The sequence below is a fragment of the Camelus ferus genome, chromosome 10 (genome assembly GCF_009834535.1).
Source record: "Camelus ferus isolate YT-003-E chromosome 10, BCGSAC_Cfer_1.0, whole genome shotgun sequence".
Taxonomy (NCBI): Eukaryota; Metazoa; Chordata; class Mammalia; order Artiodactyla; family Camelidae; genus Camelus; species Camelus ferus.
The window spans coordinates 52991372-53007401 of record NC_045705.1 but is presented as its reverse complement, the minus strand read 5'-3'; the positions used below and the strand labels follow the sequence as shown (position 1 = coordinate 53007401).

Here is a 16030-nt window from a genome sequence, read left to right as displayed (position 1 = left end):
GACATGAGGACCTGCCCCAGGGCCTGCGACCCACTCACCTGAAGAGAGGTGAATGCCAGAGTGACATCTGAGGAAGCACCTGTCTCCTCCACCACTCCTACCGCACTGCAGGGACACGTGGGGCGATACACTAGTGGGCAGGACCCCCTTCACTTCTAGACAGGACAAAATACAGACACTTACAGAGAGAGAAAGACACTTCCTGGTGTGACAAGGACAGCTGAATCCCATGCATCACAGGCCCCGAGAAAAGAAGGGAGCACTGACACCCACCAGAGAACAGACACCCCGCTTACTCCCCCGGGGTAAAGGAGCGCCTTGTATGCTATTCTTCCCATGCAGAAAAGCAACCAGGAAAACAGACGGGAGTTCCAACCTACGCAGAAGCACAGAAGGAAACACCAAAGAGCCTGCAAAGTATCTCCTGTTTTTGAACTATTTAAAGATCGGCTGCTGCAGCTAAGGGGAGGAGAGATCAGTGGAGGGATGGTGAGCTGCACTCCGGGTCCAGCCGGACGTGGAGCGTGCTGCTGGGCCAGCGGGAGCCCGCACACGGGGCCCGAGCCTCGGCGCCTCTTACCCACACAGTCTTTTTTATTCCAGTGGAGCTTGTACGCAGAGTGGCACTGGCATTCATAGCTGCCCACTGTGTTCACACAAATCTGCTGGCAGCCTCCGTTGTTGACGCTGCACTCGTTGGTGTCTGTGGAACGAAACACTCTCGGTCACAGCAGCCCATCCTGACCCGGCTGACACTACCCCTCCGCTGAGGAAGGAGCAGGGGGGCGTCCCGTGGCTGGAACTCACTAAACAAAGGGAAGGTGCTGGCTGCCTTCAGAATGTGCACTTGGCGCCAGCTGATGCCACTGCCCACTCAATGCATTTCCTGGTATGCACCTCACCAGGATGGTCTTGAGTTCCATTCTTCACCAAACAGTTCCCCCATTAAGGACACTCAGAAACGGTCACATTCTACTTTCAGATGTCAGACTCAGACACTGCACAGGCTTCCAGTTTAAAACCCCACCATCCTCCTGGGCTACGTCCCAAGGGAGATAGAGAGAATTAGGATTCCCCACGTGACAGTTCATATAGCTGGGGTGTAGATAAGAAAAATGACTTGCACTAATCCTCATTAACCTGAGACTGAGTCCAGGTCAGAAGGTGACTCCAACTAAAACCTAGACACACATCCATATTTAGGGAGCATTTCCTTGGGGTTTCTTGATGGACTGGAAGAGTATGATTTTAGCCATGTCAGGGATAAGTTGAAAAGGAAGAGACACAACACTATCTATAGCAAATCACTACTATCCATTCTTCTTAAGGACATAGGACACAAGGACTGGGCAGGAAGTACTTAGGCCAGTGGTTCCCACATCCTCAGATCCCCAAAACCACCTTGGAAGCCCTAGACATTTGGAACCAGACTATGAATCTGTATCCTCAAAGACTGCTGAATGCATCTGATGATTAGGAGGGGAGGAACGCCGAAGCTGATTTAAGCCGTAGTGTACTTGGCTGTGAGGTCATGAGACATCAGGACATGTTGCTATAAGGGCTCAGAGCTGAGAGACAGAGTCAGTGGTCCTGCTTCCAGCTCGGAGACCTGCACAAAGAGCTTGAACCAAGCTCTGCAGCCAGTTCCAATGCACAGCAGGGCTGTGGAACTGACTGACGCACTGCCAAGCCTCTCTGAGGACACTGACTTCACTAGTTCCAATGGACAGGGTATCAGCTCCTGAGAGATCCTCCCATTCTCTGCATACAACTGCATCAGTAAAGTCCCTAAAGAATTCACAGTCCAAATTGCTTGCTCTTCTCTCTGCTCCATGTCACACTTGATGAGTCAAAGGGATAAATGTGGGAAGATTTCCCGTAGCAGATGCTTCCCTTGAGTTGATGGACTCGCTACTCTTGTTCAGGACTGGTATGTCCAGTTCATCCCCCGAGGTAGAAAAATTGTCCCTGATCTGGGGAAACCTTAGGAGCCTCATTCAACTCTAGAGGGATTCTGCTCACCTCCACAATGGGTAAAGCCATAGAGTGTGTATCCTTTGTTGCAAGCACATGCAAATGTGCCAGGGTGGTTGATGCAGCTGTGGTCACAGGTCCTATCCAAAGAGCATTCATCCACATCTGTAATTGTCAGAGGGAGAAGGGAGCTGAAACCAACTCTGAGAGACAGGTGGAGAAAAGAAGGCGCTTATAAGAACACTAGCTGCTGTCCAATAACCAAAACAATAGAGTGAAAAATTATCTATCAGTTCTCCTGCCCACTTGGGTTAAAGAAAGGGTTGAGTAACCCACAGAAAATATACTCACAGCCAGGACTCTTATTTCCAAATTCTATTGCAAATTGCACTTGCCTAAAAGCTCCGTTGGTCTCTCTCACCCATGCTTACCTGCAGGGCTGAGTAATTTTAAATGTCTCAATGAAGTCAAGTGAGATAACATACCTAAAAAGGGTTTGTAAACTACAAGGTGCTACCCGTGCATTATCATTATTTTATTACTAATTGGTGAAAAAAAAAAGCTATAGTAATTTTATAAGCTATGGCCAATTAAAAGAAGGAAACATTTGAGCTAGAGATAAATCTGGTTCCTATCTCTTTCAGATCTTGCCAGAATTAGTCTTCTGGTCCCAGGAGGCCAGTTGATCCTGGGTTTTGATGCCCTCTGAATTAAAAGAATGCATTAACATTAACATCCTTGGACACATGGCAATGTGTGAAGGGGATAAGCAGCAAGAATCTACTATATAGCACAGGGAACTATATTCAGTTTTTTGTAATGAGCCATAATGGAAAAGAAACTGAAAAAATATATATGTATGTATGCATGTATATGTATAACTGAATCACTTTGCTGTACACCTAAAACTATCATTGTAAACTGACTACACTTCAATAAAAAATAAGAATAATAAAAAATTAACACCCTTGGTGATTTTCTGTTGCAGACACCAAAATTTGGTGCTAAGAGCTCCAAACAGGATCCTCTTGGCCAATCCCCTGGCTTTATTCCTCTCCCACCGTCAGTCCCATGGGGCCCCTCCCTTCCCGGTTCAGTGTGGAGGCATCCTTGACTTCAGTTGAGATCACAGAAACTAACCTTAGGAGGCTGCATTTGTCAATCTAATCATGCTTTCTTCCCTGATCTGATTCTCACATCTTTCCTGAACACTAGAATTTCAGTGCTTCATTTCCTCAACCCTTTGGAAGGTTTTAACAGAGTTAGGACTTGTGTCTGCAAATGGATAAACCAGGACCAGTGCAGGACTCAGGGGGAAGCCAACTAGACCATTGCTAGATCACTTTTTCAATGCCAAATGTGCCACGAGAAACTATGTTAATAAAAAAAAACAAACATTTGGAAGGAACTCGAGGAATGAAAAAAATGAAATTATAAAAAGGCAAAATCTTACAAAATCTCTTCATCCGTTAACTTTTCCCAGAAGTCCTGGAAATTTCTTCAGTAAATTTTTGTTCTGTGCAAATATTTGTTCTACCAAGACTGATCAGTAAAAAATAAGAAAAAGTTCATTTCTTCTGTAGTAATTGAGGTCATTCTATGAATTCTGTTAATATCAGCCAGCTACTGAGAAAGTAGGCTCGTTCAGTAGCGGACTTTGGCTGCTCATGTTGGGCATTTGCGTTGCCAAAAATAATGAGATCACTTTTCTAATTCCTTTTTAATGTGTTTACACAGCTTAAACAGTATTTCTTGCTCTATACATTATGAAACATTACGTGGAACAGCAAATTCTCTTTCCAAGTCAAATGGAAGGAAACCATGCAGTGATCATTCAGAATGAACTCGCTGGATTTAAAGGGAGTTCTATGTGAAGTGCCTGACAAATTGTGCATCAAGAAGAAAAAAACCAAGGGAGAAACCTGACTGACACCGTAAGATTGTAAAAAGACAATGTTCTTTATTAGCTAAAGTGAAACCAGATGTTATTTTCTGATTTTGATTTAATTCTGGGATTTCTAACAACATAAGTGAGGTTGTCCTTATTCTCAGAAATGGAACAGGAATAAACGACAGCCCATCTTTCTTGAGAGCTTCTTCCTGTATATCAATTGGGCATAAAGATGCTCATCTGAAAATATAAATGATGTCCCCCAACCCAGAACAGCTTATCATTGTCCAAAATAATTATTAATGTCAACAACTGCTACACAGAGAAGTTCCCTTGCTGCAGCCCTTATGTGGGAGGGATGTGTCTGAGAAGGGGACGGAAATCTTGCCCACGGACCACCCAGCCTTTCCTCCACTCAATCCCCTCCCTCCCTCACCCGCTTCCTTTCCCCAAACACCAAAGGCTGGTCATTCAAACAAGGCCCATAAGGAAGAGACCACCTGGTACAAGATGGTGATTATGAGTTGACCTCAACTGTTTGCTGGGAAAAGGTATGTGAACTAAATCAACATCTTTTGCCACCAAAAATCCATAACATTAAAGGAAACTTTAGAAAAGGAAAATTATTCGTAACCTCAACACCCTAGTGCAACCCTGCTTGCATCCTGCGGTCCACTCTGCTTCCAGCAGCCAGCTCTGCTGTGATCTCACCAGATGGGTTCTTCAAGGTGTTCTCTAATCATTAACAGCTTAATTTCCAAAATATACCCGTGAGGTACCTCAGTGCTTGTATTTTACCTAACAGATGAAGTAAGTGAAGCACAGGCTGGAGGTTGGATTAATGACTCCGGTGAGGAGCCCAGCGGGCCAGTCTCTGCCCGGGTGGGGTCTTGTCTTCTCCGTTCCAACCAGTGGGCATTGCACAGCACGGCTGCGATTCAGCACATACCTTGGCAAGACTTCTCATCGGTTAATAATTTAAATCCCTTTTTGCAGCTGCAGTCAAAACTGCCCACGGTGTTTTTGCAGAAATGATCACAACCTCCATTGCGCGTCTGGCACTCATCAATATCTGTAACAGGCAAGCATCAGCAAATCAGACAGGGGTATTTTCCTTGTTTTCCACAAATCCCTAAAGTGCTATTGTGTGCGCTTCATTATCCTCAGAAAAAAAACAGACCCATAAAAGGAGTTTAGGATGTTTGCTGATGTCTTTAATCTGACACATGTTCTCCTTTCTGGCATTTTGAAAGAGAAGTGCCTGGATCCCCAGAGAACTCTGGCTTAGGCTACCCTTCCCTTGACTAGCGTTAAGGAAATAAACTATGGGAAAGACTGGTGATGTCCTAGTATATTCTCACCCTAGCACTAGTCTCTCAGGATAAGATGGCTTCCTTTCCTATCCTTTCCATTCCAGTTTAATGATTAAAGTTATAAGGAACTAGAGTTTTTTGGCAAATTACACAACGATCAAATAGCCTCAATGCTTTTAAATGATTTCTGATACTCAGTTAATCTTATCTTTTCTCAGTTTTATCTAGTAACTTGTTATCTACTTTTTTTTTTAAATCATATTAAAGAACTAAGCCTTTGTACTCTTGCCTGTGAAATGCTAGCAGGTCATTGGGGTCTCTATTCATCAGTACAATTAATGGTACAGTTATTCATTAAGTTTCTGGATAACAATCTTGGCTGTTATTTATATAATAATCTCTAGGCTGTTATTTATGATATGATGATTATTATCTCCTGCAAATGAATGTTTCCTTGAACACCGCTTTTTTTTTTCTAATAAGGCCACTGCCTGAAATGGATCATTTGATGCTTGTAGAAGCTGACCTTCTCAACAGTTAGTGTAATTAAGGTGGCTCTAATTAAGCTTACTCAATTATAACCTTTTACTAGCCCAAGGAAGAGAAGCCTCCACTTGAACAATATGAATCATAAGCAAATCTGGAGTCACTCAGGAGGCATGGAGGGGGAAAGCTGCCTTTCTCCCCACACCTTGGCAGCATGGAGAGGCACAGGCTACCTTTACAGGTCTTCCCATCCAACTGGAGAGTGAATCCGATGGGACAACTGCAATGAACACCTGTTGAAGTGTCTTTACAGGTGCAATCGCAGCCTCCATTGTTGACAGCACATGTTTCTGCCAAGGAGGGAAGAAAAAGGCAGTTAGCTTCCTAAAGAAGTGCTGATACAGCTGGGAGGAAAGGGATATCAATGCAGCATTAACATTTGACGAAATTCATGAAAATCAGGAAGCATGTGGAGTACTCATGGTCATACCCCAAGTCTCTACCAGCTGCAGGTGAGTTAGAAGGAGAACAGGTGCAGCTCCTCCCCATCTAAATAAGTGACATCTCTCAGGGAAACCTGACAGGGTGGCATGAGGGATGAATATGCCTCTGCCAACCTGCTAAGCCTTCCCTCTCTACTGGTAGATTTGAAGCCACTAGAAGTTCCTGTTGGTCTACAGCCAGTGACCTGCTAAGTATGACCACATCTGGCAGAACAGAGCAAAGGGGGGACGCTCCTTCCCTCATCCTGAACCTTCTGTATTCAAGGTGAGTAATGGACAAAGCAAGAGAGGGTAAACGTGGTCCACCCCAACCACTCCCTTGCTGTAGATGAATGACTTCATCCTTGCAATCACCAATTAACTCCTATTAGAAGTCTACCTTTCCTTGAAAGGAGAAAGACTTGTCATAATTACATGAAAAATCAGCCACAATTGTTAAATCACACTTACAGAGATGAGGAACAACAAGCTAATGGCCTCCTAGTTCTGCATATCATACAGTAATTCCAAGTAATAGACAAATGCCATTCATTCAACTGCTAGCATCCAGGCATCCAGAAACTGATTCTACTTCCAGAGCTACCTCATTGTAAAGCCTCAGGGGGCAAAATGAGTTCTGATTAAATATGACAGACAGAACATGCATGTTTATCTGTTTCCTCTCAAAACCTCACTGAAATGAGAGTAAATAGATTCTTTAAGTATACATCCTTAAGGACAAGTAAAATAGAAGACAACAGATGAAATCTGTCACATTTGGAAGTGGCATGTCAATGGAATAGCAGGAAGTTCAACACTAGCAGTATGCAGAGGATGCCAACAAGTGGGAAGCTCGTGTGAGCCTCAGAATCCCAGAGAGGCTCAGGAATTGAGGTACTAATGTTACTATAGAGGAGGAGGTGAGGACGGAGTTAAGAACAGGAAGATGGATTGAGAGTCTATAACAAATAAGCCTCCAGATAGCCATCTTAGTTCCACAGCCCACAGCCCACAGCCCATCCCGATTTGGGCTACAGCAGACACATTTATCCTCTGGAAAAGTAAGACCAGAGAAGCCCTGGACTCAAGGGCACCAGTAGCAGCAGAGGACGGAGGGCGAGGCACTGTCAAAGTCTACCTTGTGAAAAGAGAGGTCTCAAACTTTCAGCCCCACCCCCACCGCCCCAGTTCCCAGAGAGCTGGCAGCCAAGCCTATAACCCCAGCAGGAGACTGAAGGATTCATCTCCACCTAAACTGACCTGCCCAAGTGAAAAGACCTATAAATATTGGCATTTGAAGATCTCCAAATGAAATGACAAAGCCACTGCCTAGTCACCCAAGCATAAAGCCCTACCAGGCGACAGAATATCCAGTTGGCTTTTTAGTGTTTCACTATAAAATAAGAAAAGTTAGTGAGAATTACTAGACATTTCAGGAGAGCCTCTAATATGAAATAAATACACCAAATCAAGTAAACAGGGGGAAAGGAACCTGAAGGAAATAAAGATAATACAGGGAACAACAGAGAAGTTAGAAAATCTTATAATTAACTTCCTCAGGGAGGTAAGAAAAGTATCCATGGATAAGAACAGGTCCCAACAACGACAAAAAAAGTAAAACTCTTGAAAAATTAAAATATGAAAGCCAAAATTTTAAGAGAACCCTATAGAAGGATTAGAAGGAAAGAAAGAAAGAAAGAAAGAGAAAGAAAGAAAGAAAGAAAGAAAGAAAGAAAGAAAGAAAGAAAGAAAGAAAGAAAGAAAGAAAGAAAGAAAGAAAGAAAGAAAGAAAAGAAAGAAAAGAAAGAAAGAAAGAAAGAAAGAAAGGAAGGAAGAAAGAAAAGAAAGAAAGAAAGAAAGCAAGCAAGCAAGCAAGCAAGCTAGCTCTCTTAGAAGGAAGAACAAAGATAACAAGAGGAAAGAGAAGAAAATTTGAGAAGCAATCCAGGAGTTACAACAGCCAGCTAACAGGAATTTCAGAGAGAAAGAACAGAGAAAATGGAGTAAAGAAAATTATCAAAGGAAAAATATAAGAAAATTTCTTAGAACCAAGGGATGCAAATGTCCCTCTTGAAAAGGCCTACTGAGTGCTCCGTGTAACAAGTGGGACAAATTCCACAGTGTGGGACACTGTTGTGAAATTTCAGATCACCAGGGACAACTAGAAGACCCTGAAAATACCCAGAGAGAAGCTTTTGTAGGTTCCATACAAAGAATCAAGAATGAAAATGACTTCTTGAACAACACTGAATGCTCAAAACTCTGATGGGATATTCTTCCCAACTCTGAATTCTTTACTGAGCCAAGTTCTCAAGAAAGTGTGAAGGTAGAATATAAGGGCATTTACAGCCATGCAAAGTTTTAAAAAATCTATTTCTACACATGTAAATGGACAAAAGAGAAGACACGGGCTCTACCAAAACAGGAGCGTGGGGAAGGGATTTCCCAGCTGGTGTTCAGGGAGCGGCCACGATGACAGCCCTGCAGCCAGCCCGGCAGTCAGGCCCCACTAGCGCAGGGTAGAAGCTTCAGAAGAAACTTTTAAAGAAGAAAATGGAATTGATAAGCTACCTGCTGTGTTTGAACACACTGAAAAAGGGTTCTAGAGCTCTGTCACAAATTTGCAGAAGAATTGGTAAGAGGTACTTAGAAAACTAAGCAAACAAAGAAGATACAATCACAGCACATTACATGATTCAGGGGTGAACCATATTTAGGTATTCATAGTATGTAAACACATATGTTGATTTAAATTGTAAAACTATATTAAAGGTCTGGGGGCGGAGAGTGCATGTGTACTAAGGGAGGCGGACAGAAGAGCTACAAGTTAGTCTTCTGCAGGAAGTCAAAAGCTAATATCTAAAACTGCTACATCAAGAAATAACTGTACACACTCCCTTTTCAGAAAGATGGGGGAGGGGGAGTCAGGAGAAGAAAAAATAACTAGGAGAATTTAAAATTGCTGCTTTTGGCAAATGGGAAATTATGAGACAAGGAAATGGTGTATTCCATTACAAGCTTAATGGTACTAATTAAGTTTTTAAGGTTTTTATATTATTCATATGTACTATTTTAAGGCAATTAAAAATAATAATTTAATGGGGCAGAAGAGAGCCCCATTATTTGGAGAAAACTCTAATTTGAAAAGATACATGTACCCAGTGTTCACAGCAGCACTATTTACAATAGCCAAGACATGGAAGCAACCTAAATGTCCATTGACAGATGACTGGATAAAGAAGATGTGGTATATAAACACAATGGAATACTACTCAGCCATAAAAAAGAATGAAATAATGCCATTTGCAGCAACATGGATGGACCTAGAGATTATCATACTAAGTGAAGTAAGTCAGACAGAGAAAGACAAATATTACATGATATCACTTATATGTGGAATCTAGAAAAAAAGTGATACAAATGAATTTATTTACTAACCAGAAACAGACACACAGACAGAAAACAAACTATGGTTACCAAAGGGGAAAAGGGGGGAGAGGAATAAATTAGGAGTTTGGGATTAGCAGATACAAACTATTCTATACAAAATAGATAAACAGCAAGCTCCTACTATATAGCATAGGAAACTATATTCAATAGCTTGTAATAACCTATAATGAAAAAAGAATATGAAAAAGAATATATGTATAACTGAATCACTATGCTGCACACCAGAAACTAACACAACATTGTAAATCAACTATACTTAAATGTTAAAAAGAAATGAGCCCAGAAATGCTACCTGTCTGTTAACTAATGGCTGCTTTGTATCTTACCTGACTATCAAATCCAGAAGCTATCAAAGATCAGTTTTGCTTAGCTCAAGCCAAGCTTTCTCCAGAATAATCATGTCAAAGCATCTGTGTGATTCCCACCCCAACAGCCACCGCCTCTACATCTGCTCTCAACTCCAGCTCTGCTGGCAGACCTGCTGTCAGACCTTCCTGTGTCCCCAGCCAAGTGCCACTCTTCTCCATTCATCTCTTCTGCCATTAACACAGGCTGAGTCTGAAATAGAACACTCAGTGGACAAAAACCCAGCCAAATCGCCATGCTAAGTAGGGGCTGCCCAAAGTGCCTCTCTTGCCACAGTTACTCCAAAGGAAGGGATCTGACATGCACTGACCACCCACTAAGTCCCAGGCATTGGACTCTGGGCTCTTTTGCATATTATTGTCTTAACTGAGCTTCCTGATAACCCTAAGAGGTCAACTGTATTACATCCATCTCAGGGAAAGACCAGGACACAGAGGCTCCGGGCAGTGTGTCCAAGTCTCACCGCCAGTCCCAGCAGCGCTGGGATGCTAACCCGGCTGGCTATTCGACAGCTGAGCTGGCACTCTCCCCGCAATACCAGGGGTCTTGGATGGTGACTAAGCCACAGCAAGGAGTGGAGAACAGACACACCCTGGCTTCACAGGAGTGCTGACTCTGGTCCAGCTGGTCTGAGAGCACACGGGCCCCAGCTGCAGGACAGACGCAGTAAGTGGGGGAGGGGAAGAGACAACGGCAGTGGCGGCAGTGGCGCGGGAGGAGGGGTGAGGCGCCTACCCATGAGCAGCCGTCGTTTCACCCGTTTATCCCCATCCGCCACGGATGTGGCATTGCTCTCCGTCACCTCCAGAGCGGCGTCCTCGCGCTCTGCAAGAGACGCAAAGAGCACAGTTCTTAGGCTGAATGAGTCAGATTGTTCATCCAGCGCACAGCCACATCCACGGAAATCCTAGACATGAGAACAATGTGAGATATGTGACTCTGTTCACTCAATAAAAATGTGTTACAATGAAGCTCTGTGGGAAACACAGCTTGTCAAATGGCCACAGAGCCTTAAAAACATTAAATATGGAAAAGATTTCTTTTTTTGAAAAGATTTTTTTATTATACTGTACTGACCACAGACACTAGGGAATGCAAGCTTCAGAGTCATTCCAGAACCCCTAGTCCAGGACGAAAAGAATCTTGGATGGGCGAACCTCTAAAATGGAGCTAGCAAAGAACACCCCATGTAGGGCAGGGCAGGCCTCCTGCCAGAAATATGCAACCCTGACTCTTGCTGATAGCAAAGGCCACTGAGTCACCACAAACAGCTAGCTGTAACTTTGTGTTGTCCTGGCCTCTTGGGATGTGTTGTCCCAGTCCCCAGAATACCAGCTTTAAGAGTAGCCTAGTCCAGAAGAGGGGAAAGAGCTTTCCAAGATCTCACAGGGAGAAAGGGACCCCATCCCAGTCATGGACTGCTCTCTCTGCCCTATGTGAAGCAGCATGGGACTTGTTTGAGGGCAAATGCACTGGAAACAGCCTGCATCTGGTACTAAACCCTATGAATAGTTAGGGTTAGGGTTAGGGTTCGGGTTGAGCAGGCTGGGGCAGACCCTAACCCAGTATAGGGGTCACCATTCACCGAGGCAGCTCCTCCCATCCGCGTGCATCTTGTACTGTGGATGGCAGCTGCACTCTGGGCCTTCAGCAGTGTCCTCACAGGAATGCTGGCATCCGCCGTTTCCATGGTTACAGGTCACTAAGCAGAAAATGAATCAATACATAAAACACTGAGATTTCCACTACTGGGGCTGCATTTGCTCCAGAAGACCTCTGATTTCCATTCAGGAAGTACGTGAGCACCTAGCACGTGCTTGGCACTGTGCATAAGAGAACCTCAACTCAGGCCACATCCCTGTCTATGTAAACACGTAGTCACAATATGACTGGTAGAAATGCTGAATGACAGATTTGAACAATGTTATATAGGAAGACAGATGGGAAGGTTGGGGGACATTTTCACTATTTAACAGAAATTATACCAAAAGATTCTAAACTACTGCTTTGCTCTATCAGAAGTACTGGGGCATTTGGAAATGCTGTAGCACTTTATGACTGGAACAGACAGACAACATCTAATTTGTATGTATGTGTTAGGATTTCTCTCATCAGATTCCATCTGGATTAGTTAGAAGGGAGGGTAATCAGAAGAAATGATGACTCTTTGCACATAGTTAATGCAACATTAACCAATAATTACAAAGACTTTGTATGAACACATTAATGATAAGCCTCCGCCCCATAAAAAAAGCCAACTACAAACCTATCTATTTGTCAAACTGAACAGTGGTTACCTCTGGCAAAGGAAATGGGAGAGGGAAAAGTTATAATATTTTCTTTACATACTTAAATTCTTACACAATCATTTAAAAGAACTAAAAACATATTTGTGCCATGAGAAAGAAATTGATCTGTGATTACAGCTGTGTACAAATTGTGTATGCATGTAACAACTAAAAAGGAATATGAAAAAGCAAGACAACTGATTATGTGATGGAATTCTGGAATTGTTTTCTTGACTCTTTCCTCAGGTTTGATTATAGTATTATTTGAGCAGTGACATCTTAAAAACATTTAAATGTTTAAAAATAAGCTTTCAGGTATTCTACTGGCTCCTGACATGTGAAATGTGGAGAGTCTCACTCCATAGGTGAGTCTCCTGTGGAGACCTGGGTCCTCCATTCGAGGACACCTGGAGCCAGCCCCACTTTTCCGGGCCCTATGAGGCTGTCAGAACCTGTTGCTGGTGATGGTGGCATCAGCCTTGGTTTGTCAGGCTTCAAGGCTGCACTCTGCTTTGTGATGGAGACAACGGATAGAAGTCTCTCACCGGCAAAACTGCCTCCCCATCTCTGAGGTCTACTCACTGTAAACAATCATTCCTAGCAAATTGCAGTCTTCTAGAAGGTTCATGGCCTGGGGAAGAGTTCCTAAAAGGAAACCCTCATTGCTTCCTCTCATATAAATCGTGGTTTAGGAACACCTTTAATGGCCGATTACTTCCTGTTATCCGTTGGAGTTATTATTGTGTCTCATCTTGTGTAGCAGCTGCATCTGGACTGTGTACACCATGTATTGACTCATCCGTCAAACAAATGCATATTGAGCATGTCTCATGGTGGGCACCAAGGGAAGACCAAGAGGCAAAAATAAGACAAGATCCCTGACTTGGAGGGGTCACAGTTGGGCAGACAGACACAGAAACACACAATTCAACCCAGAGTGCCACGTGCTATAATGGAGGAATATACAGTGCTGTGGGAGCCAAAACACAAACTGGCTGCCTTGTCTGAGGCCACTGGGGAAGGCTTCTGAGCTCGTGCAGCATGGTGATTAAGAGCATGAGCCTTAGAGTCAGGCAGACCTACGTCTGAAGCCTACATTTGTCACTTCCTCCCTGTGTGACCTTCTAGCTGTAACTTCTGCACAATTTTCTCAAATGAAAATAAGAATACTTCATTCATAGGGTGGTGGCTGTAAGAATTAAATGGACTATGGTACCTCTTTGGACAACCTTGGCACACATTAAACACTCCCCCCACAGTAGGTATTATCTTTACATTATTAGAAGTTAGGCAGGCTATTAAAGGTTGAGTGAGAATTTACCAAGCCAGGAAGGGAGGAAGGCTTGGAAAAGCCTTGGAGGCATGAAAGAGCAAGGGCTGTTCTCCAAAGGGCAGGGGGTTTGGTGTTTGGGGAAAGGAGGCCGATGAGGTTTGTACAAGAAGCAGGAACCAGGTAGCAAAGAGCTGCCAGATAAGGAAATTTGATTTTATTCTGTGGGAACAGGGAAACCTGGTCCCCATCATTCACACTTCTTAGTCCTGAATGTTATTTCCTTCTGACTGGTTCCTTTAGAAAACTTCATTTCCCTTCCCTATGGGAGTCTACTCTTGTGTAGTGAACTTAGCCTCAGTGGAAGTCAGTGTCTCATGCTGGCTGCCTTCCCTGATGTTTCTGATACTGGGCTGCAGAAGACAACCTCTGGAGCAGGATGGTTCCCAGCGCAGGTGTGCGCCAGTCTGTACTTACAGACGCAGTCTCTCTGGTTCTTGGCCAGCTCAAAACCAGGCCTGCACTCGCAGGCAACGTTGCCCCTTGGGGCCTCCTTGCAGATGTGACTACAGCCGTGATTCTTATTCATGCAGCTCAGACCCTCTGCAAAACAACAACATGCAGCCGGTGAGCGGGTTGCGTCAGAACCCTGAGCCCCCCGGGGTGCCTCAAGGGGCTGGGGGATGGGCACAGACCTGCCTGCCTGGGTGTCCATCAGCCCCACATTTTAGAAGAATATGTCATTCAAATGAAGCCAGGTCAATTAACAGAGATATAAAAAATTTCTTATGTCACCCAAGAGCTAGCATGTTTCCACTCCCCCAAAGAGGTGGGAGCCCTCCCAAAACACTGAAAAGAAAGGATCCACCAGGAGCGCTCTGCTGGGTGTGGAATCGGAGCCTGTGGACCCCAGGAACTGGTCCTCAGACTCTTATCTCTGCCATCTTGTTATCCATGCCGGTCAAGAATGGGAGGAGATAAAAAGACTCTCTACAGAAATCTGCAGACTGACTGAGCCCCCGCTTTTTCACACACTCCTGAAGATGATTTTCAGAAAATTTCAACCCTCCTTTCTACCCCCACCAAATCCACACTTTGGAAGTGACTGTGACTACCGTATTTTGGCATCACCACTTGGACACCTGCCCAGGGAGCTCCCTTATGTGACCACCTTCACTTATTGCTGGGCTCTCCCTCAGCAGGCTCGGAGCACAACAGCAGAGACAGCAGGGAGACCTCATACATGTGGTTGCCTTTAGCTGCTGTGAAATCCTTTTCAGGCATACTATAATTTTCATTGGGCCTGATCTTGTGGTAACTGTGGTGGGAAGGGGGTTATTTTCCTGGATGGTTTAACATGCATCTAAATGATGAGGTCATAGCAAAGTAGACATCTGTGTGGTTTGCCAGCCTCATGCCTCTTCTCAATACCAATTCTTGAGGACTTTGCCACCTCCCAGCACTCTGAAGGAACTGTTCTCACACTCCAGAGTACCCTCAAAACCTCTGCCTGGTTTGTATGACATTAATAAGTACGTATTCATGTGATGCTTCTTTCCATTTGTGCAATGCAACTCTAAAACATCTTTGAGGGTAGGGATTTTGTTCTCAGGGATTCTCTACTAACATAATACTTTCTAATACTGAAAGTGGCACTGTTTTAACATGAGTACAAAAACTTTTTATTCAACTTCTCTACGATCCAATACTGTTCTCTCCTGTGTCCTGAAAACCTTAGCCAATTGGTTCTAATGAAGTCAAAAGTCATTTCTCTCCAAATCTCACTATGGGGCCATTGATCTATGCTTAACTGGAATGATTGTTTTAATACAAACAGATGTTATTCCTATTCCGAAAGACAGCACAACAGTTAATACATCCCATATTCTCTTAAAACCATCTTGTTTTTTATCTGACAGTTATGAGCTGTTTGAACTCAAGCACTCAATCCGCTGGAAGTTGCTGGGATTCATTCACCCATGCCGAGGGCTGCTGTCAATTAACACAGAAGGAGGCTTGCACGGGGTGGGCAGAAAGCTCTCTCTTTGCTCTGGCTGGTGATTTCTGAAGACTTTATTTGCTCCCAGGACTGAGATGGCACAAGAAGGTGAGAGCTGCCTCCAGGAGCAGTGTCCTGTCCTCCTAGGAAGGCCCAGCAAGCATTACATTTGTCCTTGCATCAGCAGAGCATTTGAAATAACAAGCTCCAGGAGCACCTAGGGAGAAACATAACAGGGCCCAAGAAAAGGCAGCAGTAACACGTGCAAAGTATACTCCCAAACAGGCCAGCTGCTTCTTCCTCTTCTTCTTCTTCACTCTGTTTACAAGTCTGTTAAGACATTTGCAAAGTGACCTTTACTGCCTCAGAGCAATTCATTTACACAAGAAATATTTCATAAGAACTGATGGTGTGCCAAATACCATGGGGATACACAAAGAAGTTGCCCCCTGTTGTCACATCGTATCAAGCAAGACCTAAAGTTACCAGGAGATAGTGGAGGTTTAAATGG

The 16030-nt window shown here is 43.9% G+C and overlaps 1 protein-coding gene across 6 annotated transcripts in view; it reads right to left on the bottom strand.

Moving 5' to 3' along the window:
• The window catches only part of SCUBE2 (signal peptide, CUB domain and EGF like domain containing 2), a 61767-nt gene that overhangs the window by 30806 nt on the left and 14931 nt on the right, over positions 1–16030 (bottom strand). For 3 of the 6 annotated variants that reach the window (XM_032489051.1, XM_032489053.1, XM_032489052.1), the window contains 8 exons: positions 13998–14123; positions 11548–11664; positions 10698–10787; positions 5898–6014; positions 4815–4937; positions 2023–2139; positions 581–703; positions 39–155 (listed from right to left, as the gene is read on the bottom strand). In XM_032489051.1, coding sequence (XP_032344942.1) covers positions 39–155; positions 581–703; positions 2023–2139; positions 4815–4937; positions 5898–6014; positions 10698–10787; positions 11548–11664; positions 13998–14123 — 930 coding nt within the window. The remainder of the gene's footprint in view (positions 1–38; positions 156–580; positions 704–2022; positions 2140–4814; positions 4938–5897; positions 6015–10697; positions 10788–11547; positions 11665–13997; positions 14124–16030) is intronic. The other 3 variants (XM_032489054.1, XM_032489055.1, XM_032489056.1) reach the window with 1 other exon arrangement.